Source organism: Sciurus carolinensis, chromosome 3 (genome assembly GCF_902686445.1).
Source record: "Sciurus carolinensis chromosome 3, mSciCar1.2, whole genome shotgun sequence".
NCBI lineage: Eukaryota > Metazoa > Chordata > Mammalia > Rodentia > Sciuridae > Sciurus > Sciurus carolinensis.
In genome coordinates, this window is record NC_062215.1 from 20,483,373 (window position 1) to 20,502,831 (window position 19,459).

Genomic DNA, 19,459 nt, shown 5'->3' on the forward strand with positions numbered 1-19,459 from the left:
TATATCAAGGGAGATTGGGCTGCAAAGCCTGGGAGTGGAGAGGAGCAAGGCCCCCCTCCCCCAGGCAGGCCGGTGCCCAGCGAAATTATTCCATAAGTGCTCAGGGCTATGGCCACTCCTTTGTCCTGTGCCTCCTCAGAGCTGGCTAGGGAGGAGAAGGGGGGTTTCCCAAAGCCAACTTGTTTGTACCCTCTCCACCCTTGACAGGACTAACTCAGCCATCCCATTCAGAGGGGGCCCACCCTCAGTCCCCCATTAGCCACTGTCATGTAGGGAGAGAATGGGAGAGGAGCGATTTCAGAAATGACAAGCTGTCTTACTGAAGTGACCAGAGGAACCTTGGGTGGAGAGGCCAAGGTAGACACTAGGGATGCGGGGACAGGAAAACAAACATGGAGGCAGCTCTAATGGATTTCAGGGCTGCAGCTACCGCAGTCGGTGGCATGTAGAGCCCCATCCCTCCCACCCTGCACCCTAAAGATCCCCGAGCTCCTGTTCATATCAGTCCCTCTGTCTCCTTTCCAAGGTTTGACCACAGAAGTTGGCTGCACTCTGGGCCCTGGAGATCAAAGACCGCCAGCTCGGGTCACGCCTGAGTCACTGGCTTGATGAGCTCTTCACCCCGCTGCTCCCCACAGATGGGTTAATTTCAGTCCCATCAGGAGGCCCCGGAAGCCCTCTAGCCTGCCCCCCATCCTTTGGCATCTCCCTGGGTTGCTGGTTCCTGCTCAGTGACCCCCCAGCTTCCTGGGGCTTTTGGGTGCATCCTTTAAAGAAACTGTGCTCCCCCAGGGGACCACTGAGAAGTTCTTGCAGTCTAACTAGCACCTCCGTCTGCATCCTTTTTTGGTGACAGGTGACAGGTGCCCTAGGCTCTCCCTAGACCCCTGAACATTCATCACATCCCCTCCCCCAGGTATGACCCTGACCATCAACACCCTCCCCCAGACCACCAGGAAAGGCAAGGCTGTCTGGGTAGAGAATTAGGGGGCTTAGCTCAGATCCCTGCCCTCAAAGAAGACAAAGATTCTGTCTGTGTCTCAGGGTGGGTTAATTAGCTCAGGGCTTAAGTTTCTTCCTCTCCCCACATAAACAACTCCTTCCCCCAGCGCCCCTTCCGAACAAACCTGTTTTCTGGAGCTGCTGCTGCCAGCCCCTCCCCAGACCTGCTTTGTGGTCTGGGTATTGGCTGCTCCCAAGATTACAGGTTATTGTCTGGTGGAGACAGGATGCTGAGGGCGGGGGGCCAGCACAGACCAGGTTTGGAATGCGAGACTGGATCCAGCTGTGGGTTGGCCATCTCCTCATCACCCCCCGCCCCTGCCCAGCCACCAGGTGCTCAGGTGAGTAGAGAGCCAGCTTTCAGCAAGAGGAGGGGAAGGAAGGAGCAGAAGGAGAGAGGGACTGGGGAGGGGTATGTGGGCCAAGGAGGGGTGTCACAAGTTCTGGTCCATCAGATGAACGACCTCTCTTCCAGGCATTGTCCAAGTAGTACATCCAAAGGGGCTCCCCCCATCCCACCCCCCCCAAGGTCAGTGCTCTGTGACAAAGCCTCAGTTTCCTCTTCAGCAAAAGCAGATAAATGGCCAGAAGGGAATGAATAAAGTTAGGCAGAGTGTGGGGGCTCCTGAAACAGAAAGCCCTCAAGCAGGAGTGATAGAACTTTCCAGCAGGAAAAGTGGCCTCAGAAGCTTTGTCCCTGAGGTCTCTGTGGACAAAGTCAATCCTCCACTTCAGTGAAAGAGGTGCTAGACAGGGACCCTCTGGGAGCGGGAAAGGAGGGTGTGGATACCCCCTAACACCCTCTCCCATACCTGAGTTCCACACTGGCCCCACACTTCCACCCTTGGGGAAGGACCCTGCTCGCACCACCTGCAGTCGGGATGGGGGCAACCAAGGAATGGGCAGCTCCTTCCTGGCAAGGGGGGCCAGGGCCCAGTAATGATGCAGCTCTCCAGCCAGAACCAGGAGTCCCTCCCTCGAGCCCTCCCCTTCTGTCCCTCACATCCCCCTTCCCTCTGTCACTCTGGCTGGGTTTCATTTGCTCCTGCTAGGCGCTCAGCTGCCGTGCCTCCAAAGGCTGAGAATGCTCTTGGGTGAGTGCTGAGGGTGGCTGACCTGGGGAGTGGGGACAGGGCTTAGAAGCTTAGAGGCCAGGGTTTCCCCCACCCTCCCCAGCCCTATGCTTTTCCTGTTATTATTGGTCCCCCCCAAAGTTATCTGCCTGAGATAGTAGCCAGCCAGGTTCAGGGCCAGGCTGGGAGCCCTCCTCTGGCTGAGAACAAGGTTGGAGAGAGGGGGCAGGGACAGCTGAAGAGCTGGAGATACATACCCCGCAGGACTTAAGGTTCCACCCAGCACATCTGGGCAAAAGCCATCGGGGAGCCCGGGCCAAAGATTCCTTGTATGGAATCACTCTCAATGCCTCTAAGGGGATAGGGGAGGGGGAGAGGTCGGAGGGGGCTGAAGAGGGAGCTGTTACTGCCACAGAGGAGGAGAAAGAGCCGGCAGACAGGGAGGCAGGAATGCTGGGGTTGGGGTGGGTCTGCTACAGGACAACCTGCCACAGCACTGGGATCAACTGCCCCCCTTTATCTGTGATCTCCCCACTTGCCTTCCTACAGTGGGAGTTGCCTGGACATTGTTGAGGAGACAGCTGTACCCTCCAGGGGAAGGGCCTGGAGGCAGTGGGGCTGCGGGGAGGGTCTCTGTGCCTGGGTTTTGGGATCTTACTCCAGCTTGAGGGTCTGGACATCACACATCCTGAGCCCCAGAGGGTGGGGGCTCTGGAGAATGTGGGGAACCACCTCTGGCCATGATGAGAATCCTGCCCAAGAATGTACAGTGGATCTTGGTCGAGTCTGTCAGCCGCTGTTTTTGGCTCTCTCTCTCCCCTGGACTCCCATTTTTCTTTGCAGATTTGATTTGATGGAAAGAGCAACATTATTATTTGCTATGTATGTGTGTGGGCACATGTGTGCGCCCCTGGGAGGACACTATAGTCTGCCCTGTGACTTGGGGGGGCGGGTAAGTGGAATGGGAGAGATGCTGTGTTTGGCTATATGATCTTCTAAGTCAGATGCATGTGATTTGTAAGAGTGTTTGCACCCACCTATCTCTGTCTAGGAATCCATGTGCATATGCATCTTTGCGTGCTTTGTATACAGATACACAGAGGGTCTGTGTCTGGATATGCCTATGTACAAGTATGTCTTTGTCGACTGTGTCTGTGGCTACGCGCATGCTCATGTGTGGCCCCCGTGGGCAAGTTTCTCTGCACGGGCACAACCTCCATGCGCCTGCACACTCTAGGGTGTGCTGATGGAAGACGTGGTCTCGCTGTAGAGGGATGTATGTTTGTGTGTGCCTTGGTGTCTGTGCTTAATACTCTGTGGGTGCCTGTGGTTCTCAGGGAGTGTGTCCTTGTGTGTGTCTTTTCTAGTTATGGCACAACAGCAGGATGTGGTTTCCCTAGATCCTCTCTGTTGGGTGGCAGCCAGGGTGATGTTATTTCATAAGACACCTGCTCTGTGCCCCTGCCCCAGCCTTTGGTGGAGCCCAGGGGCAGCCTCCACTCCTCTATGCTGTCGGGCTGGTTTGTTCTATGTGACCAGAGCCGGCAACCCACCCTCTTAAGGCAGCTCTCCAGTGATCAGTGGATCCTGGCTTTGGACCCCTGGCCAGGGTTGGGAGGGACTGCTCTGAGATACTTAGCCAGGGTGTCTGTTCTGCTACAGAATGCCATCAGAGAAGATCCTCCACCCCAATGCTTTTGGGGGTGCAGAATCTAGACCTGTCAGCCATGTAAGGTGCCATCCTGGGGCAGGTGTGGCAACGGTGGCAGCTCCCTTCATCTGAGTGTAGCCAGGAGCCAGGCGGCCACACGTGTGTGTGCATGTGCCATAGCTCCTGCTCCATCCCAGTGGCCCTGGAGGATGAATGTCAGAGGCAGGCAGTGGGTGGCAGTGCAGCGCTGTGTGAAGGGGGCTGGGAAACAGTGCCCCACAGCTGCTGGAGGGGCCCAGGCCTTGAGGCAACCCGCATCCTAGCCCTTGTTCAGGACAGCAATTGGGGGCAGGGGCTGGAAGGCATTTCTGGGGCACTCTGCTGACTGGAAGAAGGGATTGGGTTACCAAGGACCTTAGCACCCCCTTGATCAGATGGCCTCCACACCAAGCACCTCCTGTGGTCCTCGAGACCTATTCCTGTTTTGCCCTTCCTCCTTCCCTCTTCACGGATAGGCAGCTTCGAGCTAAGCATCCAATGCACAATTCAACACAACTGGAGTTCTATCTCAGACCTCTGGGCTCTAGACTGGGAGGGCTGGGGTACCACAACCCCACATTCTTTCATGCAGGGAATTCACCCCTTACCCACTCTTTCACATCTGGGGGACCCCAGACAGGGGCAAGGGCAGCCTGTGCACCTGAGAACTCTGGGAATAGAGGTCACACTGACCTACCTCCCTCTTCCCCACTAATGTCTTCCCCATTACAAGGACCTCATTAGAAACAGCTCCCCATTGAGCTCAGACGCTTCCCGCTGAGCCGTGGGGAATAAAGGCCAAAATCCCCAGGTTTCCCTGTGGGCCAAGCCTTCCAGCATCAGGCACTGTCCCACTTCTCCCCCCATACCTGTTTAGCCTGGAGCTTTTGGAACTGAGGTGACCTTTCAACTTGCTGACCCATTGATGGATCCTTGCTTTGTCATCTCCCTTCTGGAAACGCGCTTTTCTCTGTAAAATTTCACTTCCTCTTAAAACTTCACATTTCTGCTCTGAAACTTAGTGGACTTTCCTCGAAGACCTTCAGTTTACCGCCTTCTCCTCTGATCATAGAACCCTCCTCACTCCCTGGTACTGGGAATGGAACCCAGGGCGCGCTACCACTGAGCTACATCCCCAATCCTTTTTATTTTGAGACAAGTTCTCACTAAATTGCGGAGGATGGATGGCTCAAATTTGCGATCCTCCTGTCTCAACTTCCCAAATTGCTGGGATTACAGGCTTTACAGGTGGGATTACACCACGCCCAGGTTGATCCCAGAGTTTTTGGTCCCAAACTCTGAACAAGGGGCCGACTGCAACCCGCACACGCTTTTCCCGTGCGTCTTGCCCGTCAGCTCCTCTAGAAACCCACGGGTAAACGCGATGACAACGGATTCCTGTCACTCCCGCTTCCTGCGGTCTGACCTTAGTGGCTCCTGCTGCTGCAGCGGGCGCAGTGGGAGGAGGCGGAGGCGAAGCTGAGCGCTCTCGGGGGAGCTGTGGCAGGTGGGCGCGGCCAGGTGAGCCCCGGGGGCGCCGCCTCCCTGCTCGCATCCCCGGCTGTGCCGGCCGCTGGCGCCTCTTCGCCCCGGTTACCGCTAGTGGCTGCTGTCGCTCAGTGGAGCCCAAGGAGACCACGGCCAGAGCGTCCACCGCCCAAGATGGTGGCTCCCGTGTCTCTGTGAGTGTGTGCGGGCGGCGCAGGGGTGCCGGGCCGGCGCCCCCTCCCGGAGCTTCTGGGCAGGGGGCGGACCACCCGGGACTGGGGGGCCTAGTGGCGGGCGGGTGCGGGCAGGTGGAGACCGGGTCTCTGGGGACCCACCCTAGGGCTTTCACCAGGCATCCCCCAGAGGAAGTACCCCAGCGCTTTGCGTCCCAGAGGATGGGCGAGGTGGGCAAGGGAGCCCCATCTTACCCTGCCCCTACTCTGCTCAGAATGTGGACTTCACTTAGTGGGGTCCTACCAAAGGGGCCCACGGGAGCCTGAGGAAGAGGCCAAGGACATCCCTCCTGGGGGCACATCAGTACTGGGTTTGAGGCTTACTGTGTTTGGGGGTTGCAGGGACAGACCAACACACAACTGCCCTAGGGGACCTCCTCCTGCTGCTTCCCATCTAGCTAGTGGGTGTGGAAATGCAGGATCTGGGACTACACAAGGGCTCCCACCTGGTCAGCCTTACTCACAAATGGACCCACACAGTCATGTTTTATTAACACCCTCCCCAGGGTGGCCTGGTTCTCTCAGGTCTGAGGTGGAGAAAATGTTGATGGATTCTTACAGGATTTTAGAGCAGCTCTGCCCTATAGAACTTTCTGGCATGATGTAAATGTTCTCTCTACCTGTGCTGCCCAGTCCAACAATCACTAGCCACATGTGGCTACTAAGTGCTTGAAATGTGGCTAGTGTCAACTGAATTTAAATTTTTTATTTAATTCCAATTAAACAGTCACATGGCTAAGTGGCGGCTGTATTGGGCAGTGCAGTTTTAGAATCTCCACCTTCCAGGGTTCCAGCTGCCTGTTTTTTGGTTCTTTTATCAAAACATCCTAGATCACATCTCATTTACTCCTCTGCAGAATGGGGTGGGATAGTCAGGTTCCAAGTACCTGGAAAGGATCTGAGAAACTTCCACAAGAATATCACTTTGATGGGGCACCCCTCCCTCATTCTAAGATCCTTTGTGTGGTGGGCTCGGCAAGGTGGTAGAATCACAGGTTTTGGGGAGGAAAGCATATCAAAGGCAGCTATTTTAATCCCCCAGCAGGTGTCCACAGTCCCACTCCATGACTCTCTCTGTCTGAAGTTTGCTTTTCCTTATTCCTTCACCCCTCGAATTTTGTGGCACAACTGCTGGGGGTTAAAATAGCTACCTTTCCAGCCCTCGGGAGTGTGCATGGGGGTGGGTGGGCATGGAGGGAAGGAAGGAATATGAAGCAACAGAACTAGGCGGAAGTAAGCAGAGCTTTGTAAACTGTGGGATGTGCAATGGTGGGAACAAAGAGAGCAGTGATGGAAAAGAAGGGAACTTCCTGAGAAAGGACAGAGAAGCCACCTCTGAAGAGGGAACAGTTAAGCTAAGACCAGCTTGGTAATGGAATAGGCCAGGTAAAGTGTCAGAAAGAAGGGTCATGTGTGCAAAGGCCCTGGGGATGAGTGGCCACCAGAGGGGTCAGCAAGGCTGGGCATTTAACAGACTGCAAAAGGGATTCTGGTACTTGACCTCAGAGCAGCAGGCAGTCATGGAGAGGTTTAAGAAATATGTTTGTTTGCCTGGTGATGGTACTAGGGACAACTCAGGGGTACTCTACTGCTGAGCTATATCCCCAGCCCTTTTGGTTTTTTTTTTTTTTTTTTTTTGGTGGTTCTGGAGATTGAACCCAGGGCCTTGTGCATGCTAGGCAAGCACTCTACCAACTGAGCTATATCCCCAGCCCCCTTTTCGTTTTTTGAGACAGGGTTTCACTAAGTCGCTAAGGCTGGCTTTGAACTTGCCATCCTCCTGCCTCCTTCTCCCAAGTTGCTGGAATTACAGGTGTACACCACCACACCCGGCCTAAACAATAAGTTTTAAAAAGTTCCCCTGAACTGGGCATGGTGGCACCTGTCTGTAATCCCAGAGACTCAGAAGGCTGAGGCAGGAGGATTACAAGTTCAAGGTCTGCCTCAGCAAGTTAGCAAGGTCCTCAGCAACTTAGCAAGACTCTGCCTCAAAATAAAAAATAAAAAGGGTTGGGGATGAGTCTCAGTGGTTAAACACCCCTGAATTTGATCCCTGCTACAAAAAAAAAAAAAAAAAAAAAAAAAAATCCCCTTGGTCAGAGAAGAATAAGGATGGAAACCCAGAATGCTATCAGAAAATGACTGCATTAGTCCAGGCAAGAGATGAAGGAGGCCTGAACAAGACCACCAGGCTACAGCATGGAGAGAAGGAATGCAATTGAGGTAGATCTTGGAGGTGGAATCTATAGATCCTGTTGGTGGATCAGGCCCTGGACTGGGAGAGAGTTCGGATCAGAACTGCAGGTTTCTGACCAGAGTACCTGAAAAGGAAGAGGGGCTATTTTCTGAGATGGAAATGACTGAGACAGGGACTTATTTGTGGACATCAAGCAAGAGTTCTATGTAGAGGGTTGGGGAGACAGCTCAGTTGGTAGAGTGCTTGCCTCACAAGCACAAGGCCCTGGGTTCAATACCCAGCACCGCAAAAAAAAAAAAAAAAAAAAAAAAAAAAAGAGTTCTATGTAGATAAGCCAAGAAGGCAGCTAGAGGGAGGGGCATGGGAACGAGGCTGGGGCTGTATATTTCAGAGCGGTTCACAGAAATAGTTTGAGGTTGGGAAGAGGATAAAGAGATGCCCTCCAGAGACCAAGGAGTGACTGACAGGGGAAAGGGAAACCAGGTGATGTGGGTCTTGGAAGGCAAGTGGTGGCACACAGCTGTAATCCCAGTGACTCAGGAGGCTGAGGCCAAAGGATTATGGATTTGAGACCAGCCTCAGCAACTTAGTGAGATCCTGTCTCAAAATAAAAAGGGCTGGGGATGTAGCTCCAGTGGTACAACGCCCCTGATTTCAATGCCAAGTACAAAAGAGAAAAAAAAAGAAAGAAGGAGAAGGAGGAGGAAGGAAGGAAGAAAGAAGGAGAAGAAGAAGAATGTTAGAATGTTTCAAGGAAGGCATAGTGAGAGGCACCAAATGTACTCAGAGTAGAGAGGAAGAAGACCAAGGAGTTCCCCTGCACCTGGTGACAGAGGGCCTTTCTTTACACTGAGTGGGCTGCCCCTAGAATTCCTCTCATCTGCCCTTGTTTGACCTATTCACCGTGTGCCATTGCATGCAGGACTGGGCACACAGCAAATGGACAAGGTGGTCATTTAGGGATGTCTCAGAGCTTAGGATCTTCTAATCAGCAGTCTCAGACACAGGAAGATCTTTCATGAAACAAAATCAAATCCTTTTATGGGTTTCTTTTTTGAGTCGTCCTGCTAGGTTGCCTAGGCTGGCCTCCAACTCAAGGTCCTCCTGCCTCTGTCTCCTCAGTATCTGGGGATCACTGTCAGGCGCCGCTGCACCCAGCTCTTTAGTTGTTTGGAATCGTCAACTTTTACCAAGTGACATCTGCCTCTAAGTACTCAGAGATAAAAAAAAAAAAAAAAAAAAAAAAAAAAAGAACAAACGCGGTCTTGACCTTCTAGGAACCCAGGTGCTAACATGCATGGAGAATCCCTGCATTTACCATAGGGAACTGCAGGAGATGAGAAGACAGGTGCCAGCCCAGCTGGGGGATCAGGATGGCAGGGGAGATGCCTACTGCTCTCAGGCACGAGTGGGAACTGGCCAGGGAAAGGAGGCTCAGAGGATGAAGGCAGAGACACAAGCGACAGCTCTGCATATGTGGAAAATGGCTTTTGGGGAGTCGGCTGGGCAGTTGGGAACCTCTAGGTGGCTCTACAGGTATCCAGAGGCTACAGAGGGTCTTGTGGGCTTCTAGTGAGGTACACAGCCTTAGGCAACAGGGTACCACTGAAGAGGTGGAAGCAAGGGAGTGACAGATAGATCTGAGCGTGAGCTTGCTTTCTCAGGCAGCAGCGTGAGGGACAAGTGTGGGGAGAGTGACAGTAGAGAGGTGGAGGCTGCAGCTATGATCCACGTGAGCGACTGAGGGCCTGAACTGGGCTGAGGCTGGACCCACGGGATGGGGAAGGAGGTACAGCCCAGGAGCTCAGGATGGCCTTTGGATTCAGAAGGACTTGAACCCAGTTCTGCCTCAGCTATTTAGTGCTTGTAAAACCTCGGGCAGATCACTTAGTCACAGGCCTCAGTTTCTTCACCCAGGGAGTAACCTTGGTTCTCTCCAGGAATCACTGTGAACTACTCAGCACAGGGCTTGGCTCAGTTCACACTGTGAGTGGTAGTTACGTTTACAGTCCCACTGTAAGTGGCAAGGCCAGGATTAGTCCCCGAGTCTGTCTAACTCCAAGGACTGTGCTCTTTCCACCACCCTGCACTGCCAACCTCCCACTCTCAGCCATGGAGAGAAGGGAACAGGTTTGAGATCATTAGGAGGTGGAGTTGGCAGGTTTGGCTGGTGGCTGGACATGACCTTCTGGTCCCAAATGGCTTGTCCTGGCCTCATGCCTGGTGGGAGGTCACCAGCTCGCCACCTTCACTCTGGGGCTTAGCCTCCCAAGTAGCTACATGTCTAGGCTACTCTTCCAGAACCACACTGCTGGTGTGTGTGTGTGTGTGTGTGTGTGTGTGTGTGTGTGTGTGCAGGGATGGGAGTGCCAGAAAAAATAAAGCCTGTCCTGACTTCCTTCTGGCGAGATAGGCAGCTGTGGGCTGTAGGGACTGGTCAACCTTTGGGCAGGAGTCACAAGGTCTGTGTTGTAATCCGGGTTCAGCCATGAAGTACTCATGAGCCCTAAGAATCACTCTGTCTCTGGAACTCAATTGCCCCTAAAACTGTCCTATAAAATGTGATTGCATAGATGGCGGCAGTCTTTCAGGCTCTGAATTCTGAGATGCTGCAGCTGTTGAAGCCAAGCAATAGCTTGTCCTGATGGAAGGAGGCCATGAAGGGGCCCGTACCGCCCTGATGTTGGCCCTTGGCATGACTGTGCACTCCCAATAGCCCCTGCCCCATTGAGTCCAGTCCACCCCTCGCCTGCCCCCACCATGGTGGCCCCCTAACACCTCTCCCTTGTCTTTTTCATCTCCAGTCTCCCACCGGCAGAGCAGGAATAAACTTTCCAGGCTGAGTTAGATGGATGGTCCCCCTTAGCCTGGTGGGCTGCCCACCTCATCTCCACTCCAGCTCCCCTGTTAAGGAAGGTGCCTCTGTGTGTTGGGGAGGCAGGAGGCACAAGCATTTGGGTGGGGGTTGGGGGTCCCCTGCCCCAAGGTAGGAATGGTGCCCCCAGGGAAAAAGCCAGCAGGAGAGGCCTCCAACTCCAACAAGAAGTGCAAGCGTTACTTCAACGAGCACTGGAAGGAGGAGTTTACCTGGCTGGACTTTGACTATGAGCGGAAGCTGATGTTTTGCCTTGAGTGTCGCCAAGCCCTGGTACGAAACAAGCACGGCAAAGCTGAGAATGCCTTCACCGTGGGCACCGACAACTTCCAGCGTCACGCCCTGCTGCGCCACGTCACTTCGGGAGCCCACCGCCAGGCTCTGACCGTCAACCAGGGCCAGCCCACTGTAGAGGGCCCTGCTGAGGGAGGTGGGGCCTATGCAGGCCTGGTTGCCACCCCCACCTCCAGGGATGTCAAGGTGGAGGTGGACCCAGCCAAAGTGGCTGTGCTGACCACTGTGTACTGCATGGCCAAGGAGGATGTGCCCGACGATCGCTGTTCTGCCCTGCTTGAGCTGCAGAGGTTCAACCTATGCCAGGCACTGCTAGGTACAGAGCATGGCAATTACTACAGCCCCAGGAGAGTGAGGGACATGCAGGTGGGTGGCAGTCAGAGGGTATGGAGGGTGGGGAGGGAGGACATTGAGTCATTTGGGAAGAGCCCCAGCATGCTAGGCCCTTGTGGGGCTGCCAGGCACTTCATTCCTACCTCCACCCTTCAGAAACTTCACTGAGGACCTACCACAGGCCTGGCAGTGGGCTAGCATGGGGGTACAAGAGTACAGAGGCCAGGCTGGCCTTGTACACAGGGCACTTCTCTTACTAGCTAGTCAGAGGAGGAAACCTGGCAGCCTGGGGGTTTAACTGGCTCACAGATATGTTTTATTGGTTTTCACCTTTTTTGGGGGGGTGGATACAAGGGATTGAACCCAGAGGTACTTTACAACTGAGCCATATCCCCAGCCCTTTTTATTTATTTATTTTTTGGAGACAGGGTCTCCCTAAGTTGCTTAGGGCCTTGCTAAGTTGCTGAAGCTGGCCTTGAACTTGGGATCCTCCTGCCTTAGCCTAGCCTCCCAAATCACTAGGATTACAGGCACAGGTGACCATACCCAGCCCACCCTGTTATCGAAAAGTGCATTAGTTTCTAACTTAAAACATCCAGGAGCTGAATGTAAAGATCGAGATCTGTGACTTCCACTGAAAAGCGAAGTCCCTGTGCTCTCAGGGCAAGGCATAGGCTTGCCATCATATTCTCTTTTCCTTTGGCTTGTCCCTGACCCACTTCAAGCTCAAAATCACTCACATGGCCCCTGGAGGCTTGCAAGTTGCAGCTCTGTCCTAGGTTCAGCTGTGTAAGTCCTGGGGGGCTGCCTTGGGAGTAGGGGAGTTGCAGCTCATCCCTATAGAACGATGACAAACAGCACACAACTGGCACTCTGTGTAAAATCAGGAGTTGCTAGTGCATGTGTCTGTAATCTCTGAGCTGAACAGTGGAAGGAGACTCCCAGGCATAAGGCAGACTGGGACAATGTGTGGAAAAGCAAAAGGAAAACACTAGCCTTCTTAGAGCTCTTTATGGTTCATAAAGAACATTTACAGTTATGAGAGCAATAATGAAAATTTATATTTATAAATCACAACAACCCTTTATAAAGACAGGGGTCAGAAATTAGCTGAGAGCAAGTACCATAGCTGAGAAGGCTGAACTTCAGAGAGGTGAAGGAGTTTCCCAAGTGCTTTTTCCACCACCCTGCACTGCCTACCTCTTTCTCTCAGGACAAGCCTAACTGTCATCCCTCCCTTTTTCTCCCTGGCTGTCCCAGGTGGCCATTGCCAGTGTCTTGCACACAGAGGCCTGTCAGCGCTTGAAGGCATCCCCGTTTGTGGGGCTGGTGTTAGATGAGACCAGGGACTGGCCTGAATCCCACAGTCTAGCCCTGTTTGCCACTTCGGTGTCCCCATGTGATGGCCAGCCTTCTACCACCTTCCTGGGCAGTGTGGAACTACAGGAGGGCAGGGCCTCTGCGGGTCAACTCCTGGACATCCTGCAGGCCTTCGGAGTATCTGCACCCAAGCTAGCCTGGCTCAGCTCAAGCCTCCCCAGTGATCGCTTAGGGAGTGTCAACCTGCAGCTCCGGGTCACCTGTCCATTGCTCACTGAGCTGCACTGCCTCCCTGGCAGGACAGATCCTGAGCCCCCTGCCTACCTGGGTGAATATGAGAGCATACTGGATGCCCTATTCCGCCTGCACAGTGGCCCCAGTTCTCACATGGTCCCTGAGCTACGGGCAGCATTGGACCTTGCAGCTATTGACTTGGCAGGGCCACGGCCAGTGCCCTGGGCCTCCCTGTTGCCTGTTGTGGAAGCAGTGGCAGAGGCCTGGCCTTGTCTGGTGGCCGCCCTGGAGGCGGCAGCCCCAGCCTCACCCACGGCTGCAGCTCTGGCTCTGGCCCTGCGCCAGTTCACCTTCGTAGCCTTCACCCACCTGCTGCTGGACGCTCTGCCCTCGGTGCAGAAGCTTGCCCTCATCCTGCAGCCGGAAGAGCCGGACTTGGCCTTGCTGCAGCCTCTAGTGATGGCGGCAGCAGCTTCCCTCCAAGCCCAGCGCCGCTCAGGGGGAGCCCGCTTCCAGGGCTTCCTGCGACAACTGGCATTCTCAGACCCCGACGGGGGCGGTGGGTGCTGTGCCTACCGCGGCGTGGAGGTGGTCGGCTACTCAGAGGCTGCAGTCAGGGACCTGGAGCAACTGCGGGGAACCTTTCTGGACTCCATGCGGAGGGGACTGCGGGACTCCTACCCCGGGCCCTCGCTGGACGCCGTGGCTGCCTTCGCGGCGATCTTCGACCCCCGCCGTTACCCGCAGGCCCCGGAGGAGTTGGGTGCGCACGGCGAGGGGGCGCTGCGGGTGCTGCTGCGCGGCTTCGCGCCCGCAGTGGTGCGCCAGCGCGCGCTGGGCGACTTCGCCCTCTTCAAGCGCGTGGTGTTCAGCCTGGGGCGGCTCGGCCCGCGGGCGCTGTGCGCCAAGCTGGCGTGCGAGCACTCGGAGCTGCACGAGCTCTTCCCAGACTTCGCCGCCCTCGCTGCCTTGGCCTTATCTCTGCCAGCGGGCGCCGGCCTCCTGGACAAGGTCGGCCGCAGTCGAGAGCTGCGATGGTGGGGACAGAGCGGAGCCGGGGAAGGCCGGGGAGGCCACGTGGTGAAGATCGCCGTGGACGGGCCCCCGCTGCAAGAGTTTGACTTTGCGCTGGCGGCGGAGTTCTTAGAGAGTGGGTGGGGGGAGGGGCTCCTGGGATCGCAGCTCACCTGAGGGTGGCCCCCACTGCCCGTTCAGCCTGCAGCCCCGGATACTCCTAGGGCCAACCCAGACTTGACTGTGCACCCGATCTGACCTACACTGTGGTCTACCCGGCTAATCCTTCCTCTACCCCTGCTGAGCCCCTAACCCTGTGCGCTGGACAGGAAGAGGGGCTTGGACAAGTGGGCAGAGCGGCTAGCTATGGTCAGGGCATCCGAAATCCCCCGTGCTTTCCAGAATTGGGTGAGAAGTAACTTACCCCTTCTGGATTCCACCCACGTTTTGGCCCTAAAAATGTTGGAGGTTCTTGGTTAGAGGAAGGAAAACTGGGTCTTGGAAACTGAGGGAAAGAATTGGTCCCTGACAGTTTCTGAGCCCAACACTCACAGTATTTCTTCTTTTCAGGTAAGACTGGAGAGCAGATGACTGTGCTTACATTTTGGGGTGCTGGGGATGGAACTCAGGGCCTCATGCACACTAGGCAGCTGCTCTACCATTGAACTACCCGCCCCCCAAGTCCTGTGCTTGTTTTTACAGTTTTTTTTTTTTAATTTAAAGAATATTTTTTAGATGGAGGTCTTGCCCTGTTGACCAGGCTGGCCTCAGTCTCACTAGACATGGTTTTTTTTTTTTTTTGACACACTGCACAGCACACTCCGCACTTGCTCATGATTCAAGAGCACAATGGTTGGAGGGAGGTAGTGGTGTTCTTCCTCCCCTCCCCACCACTAGGCTGCCTGAGGGCTCCTCTGTGTATGCCCACGTATACAGATGTACACATCGACAAATGTGAAATAAATCTATTCTCTCATAGTGTTAACACATAAAAATCAAAAGAACTTCTTTTGGTTTTGCAATGACAGGGTCCAAGAAAAGTCCCAAATGGACTGGATTTCTTTCTTTCTTTCTTTTTTTATCCTCCCTCCCACCCCTTTGGACTGAATATTTCTAATTTTTTGTTCCTTAAAGTCCAGTTGTTCAAATTTCTAGCTCTCTCCTGCTCTTGCCTCAGACCTTTAAGACCAAAGACTGCAAGACCATGGTGCTGTACCTGCTGCCCCTAAGGGCTGGCCCAGGATGCTTAGGGGTTTTATTTTATTTTTTGCTTCCAGGGGAATGCTGTTGGGGCCTCACTAGAGCTGGGGAGCACATCCCTTAGATTCAGATGGATTTTCCATTCCCTTCTATTAGCCCTTCCTGTGAATGGTGTGGGATATGGAGAGAGGGAGGGGACAGTTAGAGAGTGAGAGGGAAGTGGAGCTGACCTTTTTCCAAGCCCCTTGAGTTTGGGCTTCATTTGCAATAAAGTGGAAACCCCGCACATTTTGCAGTCTCCATGGTGGTATGTATGTCAGGGGCCAGCCCTGTCACTTCTGCCCCTGCCTTGGCTGGACTCCCTTCGGGAGTTCATTTGGACCATTCTGCTACCTCTGTCTATGAGCGTGGGAGAGTCGTCCTTCTGGGCTGGGAGCCTTGAGCTGTGGATTCCTGCCTCTGCTTGCCAACTGTGTGAACAGAGAAATGCTCTCGGCTTGGCTGGTGCTACTTTGTGAGGAGAGAGACAGGAGTTTCTGCCCTGGCTCACACCCAAGAAGACCATCGACCTTTTGTTCTGGCTATGGAGGTAGGAGAGAGCCCTGTGGTTCTCCATTTCAGACCCTGCCCTTCTTCCTCCTGCAGCAGGCCCGGCCTCCAGTGCCCCCAGCCCCCTGCTGGCCTCCTTGCCCCTGCCCACTCGGCCTCTGCAGCCCCCGCTGGACTTCAAGCACTTGCTCGCCTTCCACTTCAATGGCACCGCCCCACTCAGTCTCTTCCCCAACTTCAGCACGGTATGGGTTGGGTTGGAGGGTGGGTGCGTGTGACCACGCGCTGGGGTGGGCAGGGAAGGGAGCTCAGAGGCCAGCCTCAGCAGCTGGGTCTAACCAGGAGCTCATTCTCCGGCAACATCCCCCAGAGTGGCTAGGAGGAGCTCCTTGAATAGGGATTCCCTGGGCTCAGTCAAGGTTAGGGAACAAGATGGTGTCACCCCTCCTTGCCATCACTACTGCTCAGAGATGGTAGGTTTCCCTTGAGGTTTTGGTGTGTGGATAAACCATGTGCGCCTGAGCAGTCTGTGTGCTTTTCTACTGTAGTTTGTGTCTGTAGATATTTGTGTGTTTTGTGTGGATGGAGTTTGTTGGTGTCCTGTGTGTGTGTGAACAACTCTTTGTGCCTGGGTAATTGTATGTAATTAATGTGTGTGCCTGCGTATTTGAAAGTTTCTAATTCCTTCTCAGTCACCCTTAGGAGCCTCCTTCCTCCTCCCCTCCAGGGTGATACAGAGATCCTAAGGAGTCTAGAACTTTTGGAGTTTAGGCCTCTGGGGCTAGAGTCCTCGCTGTACCTCACTGACATGCTCATTGTCCCTCAAGAGCAGGCACAATCATTATTCTCACTGCTAAGAATCCTGTAGGCCACTTCCTCTGGGGTCCCCTCCCCAGCCTGCTCTCTCAAAGCCTCTGTGCTCTTCCTGTGGGAAGGTTTGGAAAGTTCCTCTTGATAAAACCGGACAACTTCTGCTTTTGGTCCAACAACTAGGCCCCTGAGAAAGGAAAACATAAATGTTTGGTCTAGTAGAGGAAAAAGTTACTTAAAACAAGGAAAATAAAGAAAACACCTAAATAAATACTCTAAGGAAATGGTCCTGCTCTGGGAAGCCTGAGGCCTCCACTTGCTTCTCTGCCTGGTCACCCACCTCCCTGGCCATGAATATCAGACTCTTGACAGGTCATCAGAACCTTAGGCCCTGTTGCAGGCAGAACTGTTACAATAGGACTAGTCTCCTGGAGGCTGACAGGAGGAACCCAAGTTCATGGCCAGCCTGGGACACTTAGTAAGACCCTGTCTCAAAATAAAAAATAAAAAGGACTGGGAACGTAGCTCAGTGGTAGAGCACCCTGGGTTCAATCCCCCATACTGCAAAAACAAAAACAAAAAAAGTGGGACTGGTCTTCCCCAGGTCTGAGCACACAGGCTGGGTTAGGGGAGGGGAAATTCCAACAGGAGAATTCTTTGTACCTTCCCTGCCTTTTCCTGCACCCAATTCTTTGTCCCAATTGTTGTGATTCCTGAGAAACAACAAAACAGAGACCAAAGGGGCAACAAGAGATGCCAAAATGATCACTAGGCCATGGTTCTAGTTCTCAAAATCATGTGGGTTACCCTGGCCATCTCCCTGCCTCCAAATAAGCCCAGACTGACAAGTAAGTCAGCCAGGGAAGAGACTGTCTCTTGGACTATGTCTAGCATCCACGGGATGAGAAAGTTCCTCCTAGAAGCTGACCACTCAATGGTCTTTAGTTTTCTGCATTTGGTACTGTCCCTCTTCTTAAGTCAACCCCAGAGTTACTGTGCCCTCCCATCCCCCTCACAGATGGACCCAGTCCAGAAAGCTGTCATCAGCCACACATTTGGGGTTCCCTCCCCTCTGAAGAAGAAGCTCTTCATTTCCTGTAACATCTGTCACCTGAGGTTCAACTCAGCGGTGAGAGGGAGTCATGGGAGTACCTGGGAGGGGGCTGGACAAGGAGGGGGCTGGAGACTGGGCTTCCTTCTGGGGTCCTTCCAGAGCCAAGGGACTGTGGTCCTTATTTTCCAGCCCTGGTTCCAGAAGAGACATTCCTAGTACTTCAACTCTCCCATCCTCTCTTCTCTCCTGCCTCTTTCCACAACCCTCTGCTGCCCACCTCTAGCACACTCTCCCCTCTGCCTCTCTCCTATGTTCTGGATCCTTCTGCAAGAGAGAAGACTTCCCTTACCCACTCTGGGTTCCAGGGACTCCCCTGTGAGCTCCTATTCTGGAGCTGAGGTGTTAAAGCACCTCAGAGTTTATAGAATGTGTTCACAACCATTATTTTGATGAGTACTAATGAAACTGTGAAAGAAATAGAGGCACTATTATCATCCCCACTTTTTAGATGAGAAACTGAGACTAGAGAGGTTAAGTGACTTGCCCAAGGCCGCAAAGCTGGGATTTGAACCCAGGCCTAGCTGACCGCAAGGCTGCATACTTTCTACTGGAGCCTAACCCCAGAGGGAGGAGGAGCCTCATTCTGGCCTCCTCAGGAAGGTTTACCTCCTGTCCAGGCATTTCTGGGGTTTAGGCTGGATGTCAGAACTGCTGTTGTGCAAGAGTCTGGGGGCCACTGTGAAGGCCTCTTTTTCACCTTTGAGGGAGGTGGGCTGAGAGCAATAAGCAGGGATCCCTGGCTGAAGCAGGGAGGACACTGACAGCCCAGATTTGAGGGTCCCTCCAGACCGCCAGGTTATACGAGTCCTGCAAACAGATGGACAGAGGACTTGCTCCATGGGAGGAACCAGGTCTTCCTCACACCACTCCAGGGTGCAGTGCCTGGCGGAGAGCAAATGCTCAGCAACCATTTGCTGAAAACATGAACAGAGGAGTGACTGTTTCAGGGTGCATGACCCCCATATATGATGACTACTCTGCCCTCTTCATGTGTGCATCTAGAGACTTTCTGAGGGGCTAGGGATCCAACCCAGGGCCTCATGCATGCCAGGCAAGTATTCTACCACTGGTCTACATCTCTCCGCTTTTTAAAAATATTTGAGAAAGGTCCTCACTAGTTGCCCATGCTGACCCGAACTTGGGATCCTCCTACCTCACTCTCCTGAGTAACTGGGATTACAGGGGTGTGTCATCACATCCAGCTTTCATCTATAAACTTGATAATGAACATTTACAGAGCAGCTACTTTATGTGCTAGGCCTTGTGGGGTTGGTATTATCATCACAAAGTTTAGGAGTGAGGAGACTCAGGCTTAGAGAGATGATGTGACTTGCCCAAAGACGCACGGCTCTTGAAGGTAGAGGCCGCTCACCTTGGAGGTCCTGGGTGAGAAAATATTCTGTAAACGTCAGGGCCATATATGTGCTGTGATGATAATGACAAGAGCGCACTTTGTTTGACCTGAACCCTGCACCCCTCTGACCTGTCCCTCTGCTCAGCTTCAGTTGTGGGTGGGGCATGTGGACCCAGGCAAGGAGTGATGACCCCATGCCCTCCCTTCTCCAGAACCAGGCTGAAGCACATTATAAAGGCCACAAACATGCCAGAAAACTAAAGGCTGTTGAAGCTACGAAGAGCAAGCAGAGGCCACAAAGCCTGACACAGGATGGGGTGGTGGTGTCCACAACCCCAACTCTGGCCAGTGGAGTGCCTGGAGAGCCACAGAACAAAGGTCAGTCCTGAACTCTTCTCTTCCTGCCCTAACTCCAGATCTAGCTTGTGACCAGAGGTTTGGAGATTTCTGCTGCTTGTTATCCTTCTTAGAGTGTTCCATACACATAGGCTAAGGCACATGGACTACAGGACTACAGCCTGATGAACTTCCCATCTGAACATACCAAGCACAGGAAAGCTGTTACCAGATCCCTGGAAGCCTGCCTTAGGCCCCCTCCTGGTCACTACCTTTCTGCATTAGTTCCAAGACCACCATAATAAATGACTACAAATTGGATGGGTGAAAACAGTAGCAATTT

At 53.7% G+C, this 19,459-nt stretch overlaps 2 protein-coding genes across 5 annotated transcripts in view; both read left to right on the forward strand.

The window, feature by feature from the left end:
• Znf385c (zinc finger protein 385C) overlaps positions 1-19,459 on the forward strand; it is a 51,328-nt gene that overhangs the window by 27,219 nt on the left and 4,650 nt on the right. For 3 of the 4 annotated variants that reach the window (XM_047544771.1, XM_047544772.1, XM_047544770.1), the window contains 3 exons: positions 15,599-15,747; positions 17,331-17,441; positions 18,993-19,158. In XM_047544771.1, the coding sequence (XP_047400727.1) occupies positions 15,599-15,747; positions 17,331-17,441; positions 18,993-19,158 (426 nt within the window). The remainder of the gene's footprint in view (positions 1-15,598; positions 15,748-17,330; positions 17,442-18,992; positions 19,159-19,459) is intronic. The other variant, XM_047544773.1, reaches the window with a different exon arrangement.
• Positions 5,310-14,447, forward strand: C3H17orf113 (chromosome 3 C17orf113 homolog). The gene is made up of 3 exons (XM_047544769.1): positions 5,310-5,447; positions 10,488-11,218; positions 12,446-14,447. Exons 2-3 carry the CDS (start codon positions 10,676-10,678, stop codon positions 13,928-13,930), a joined length of 2,028 nt encoding a protein of 675 aa, XP_047400725.1. The 5' UTR covers positions 5,310-5,447; positions 10,488-10,675; the 3' UTR covers positions 13,931-14,447.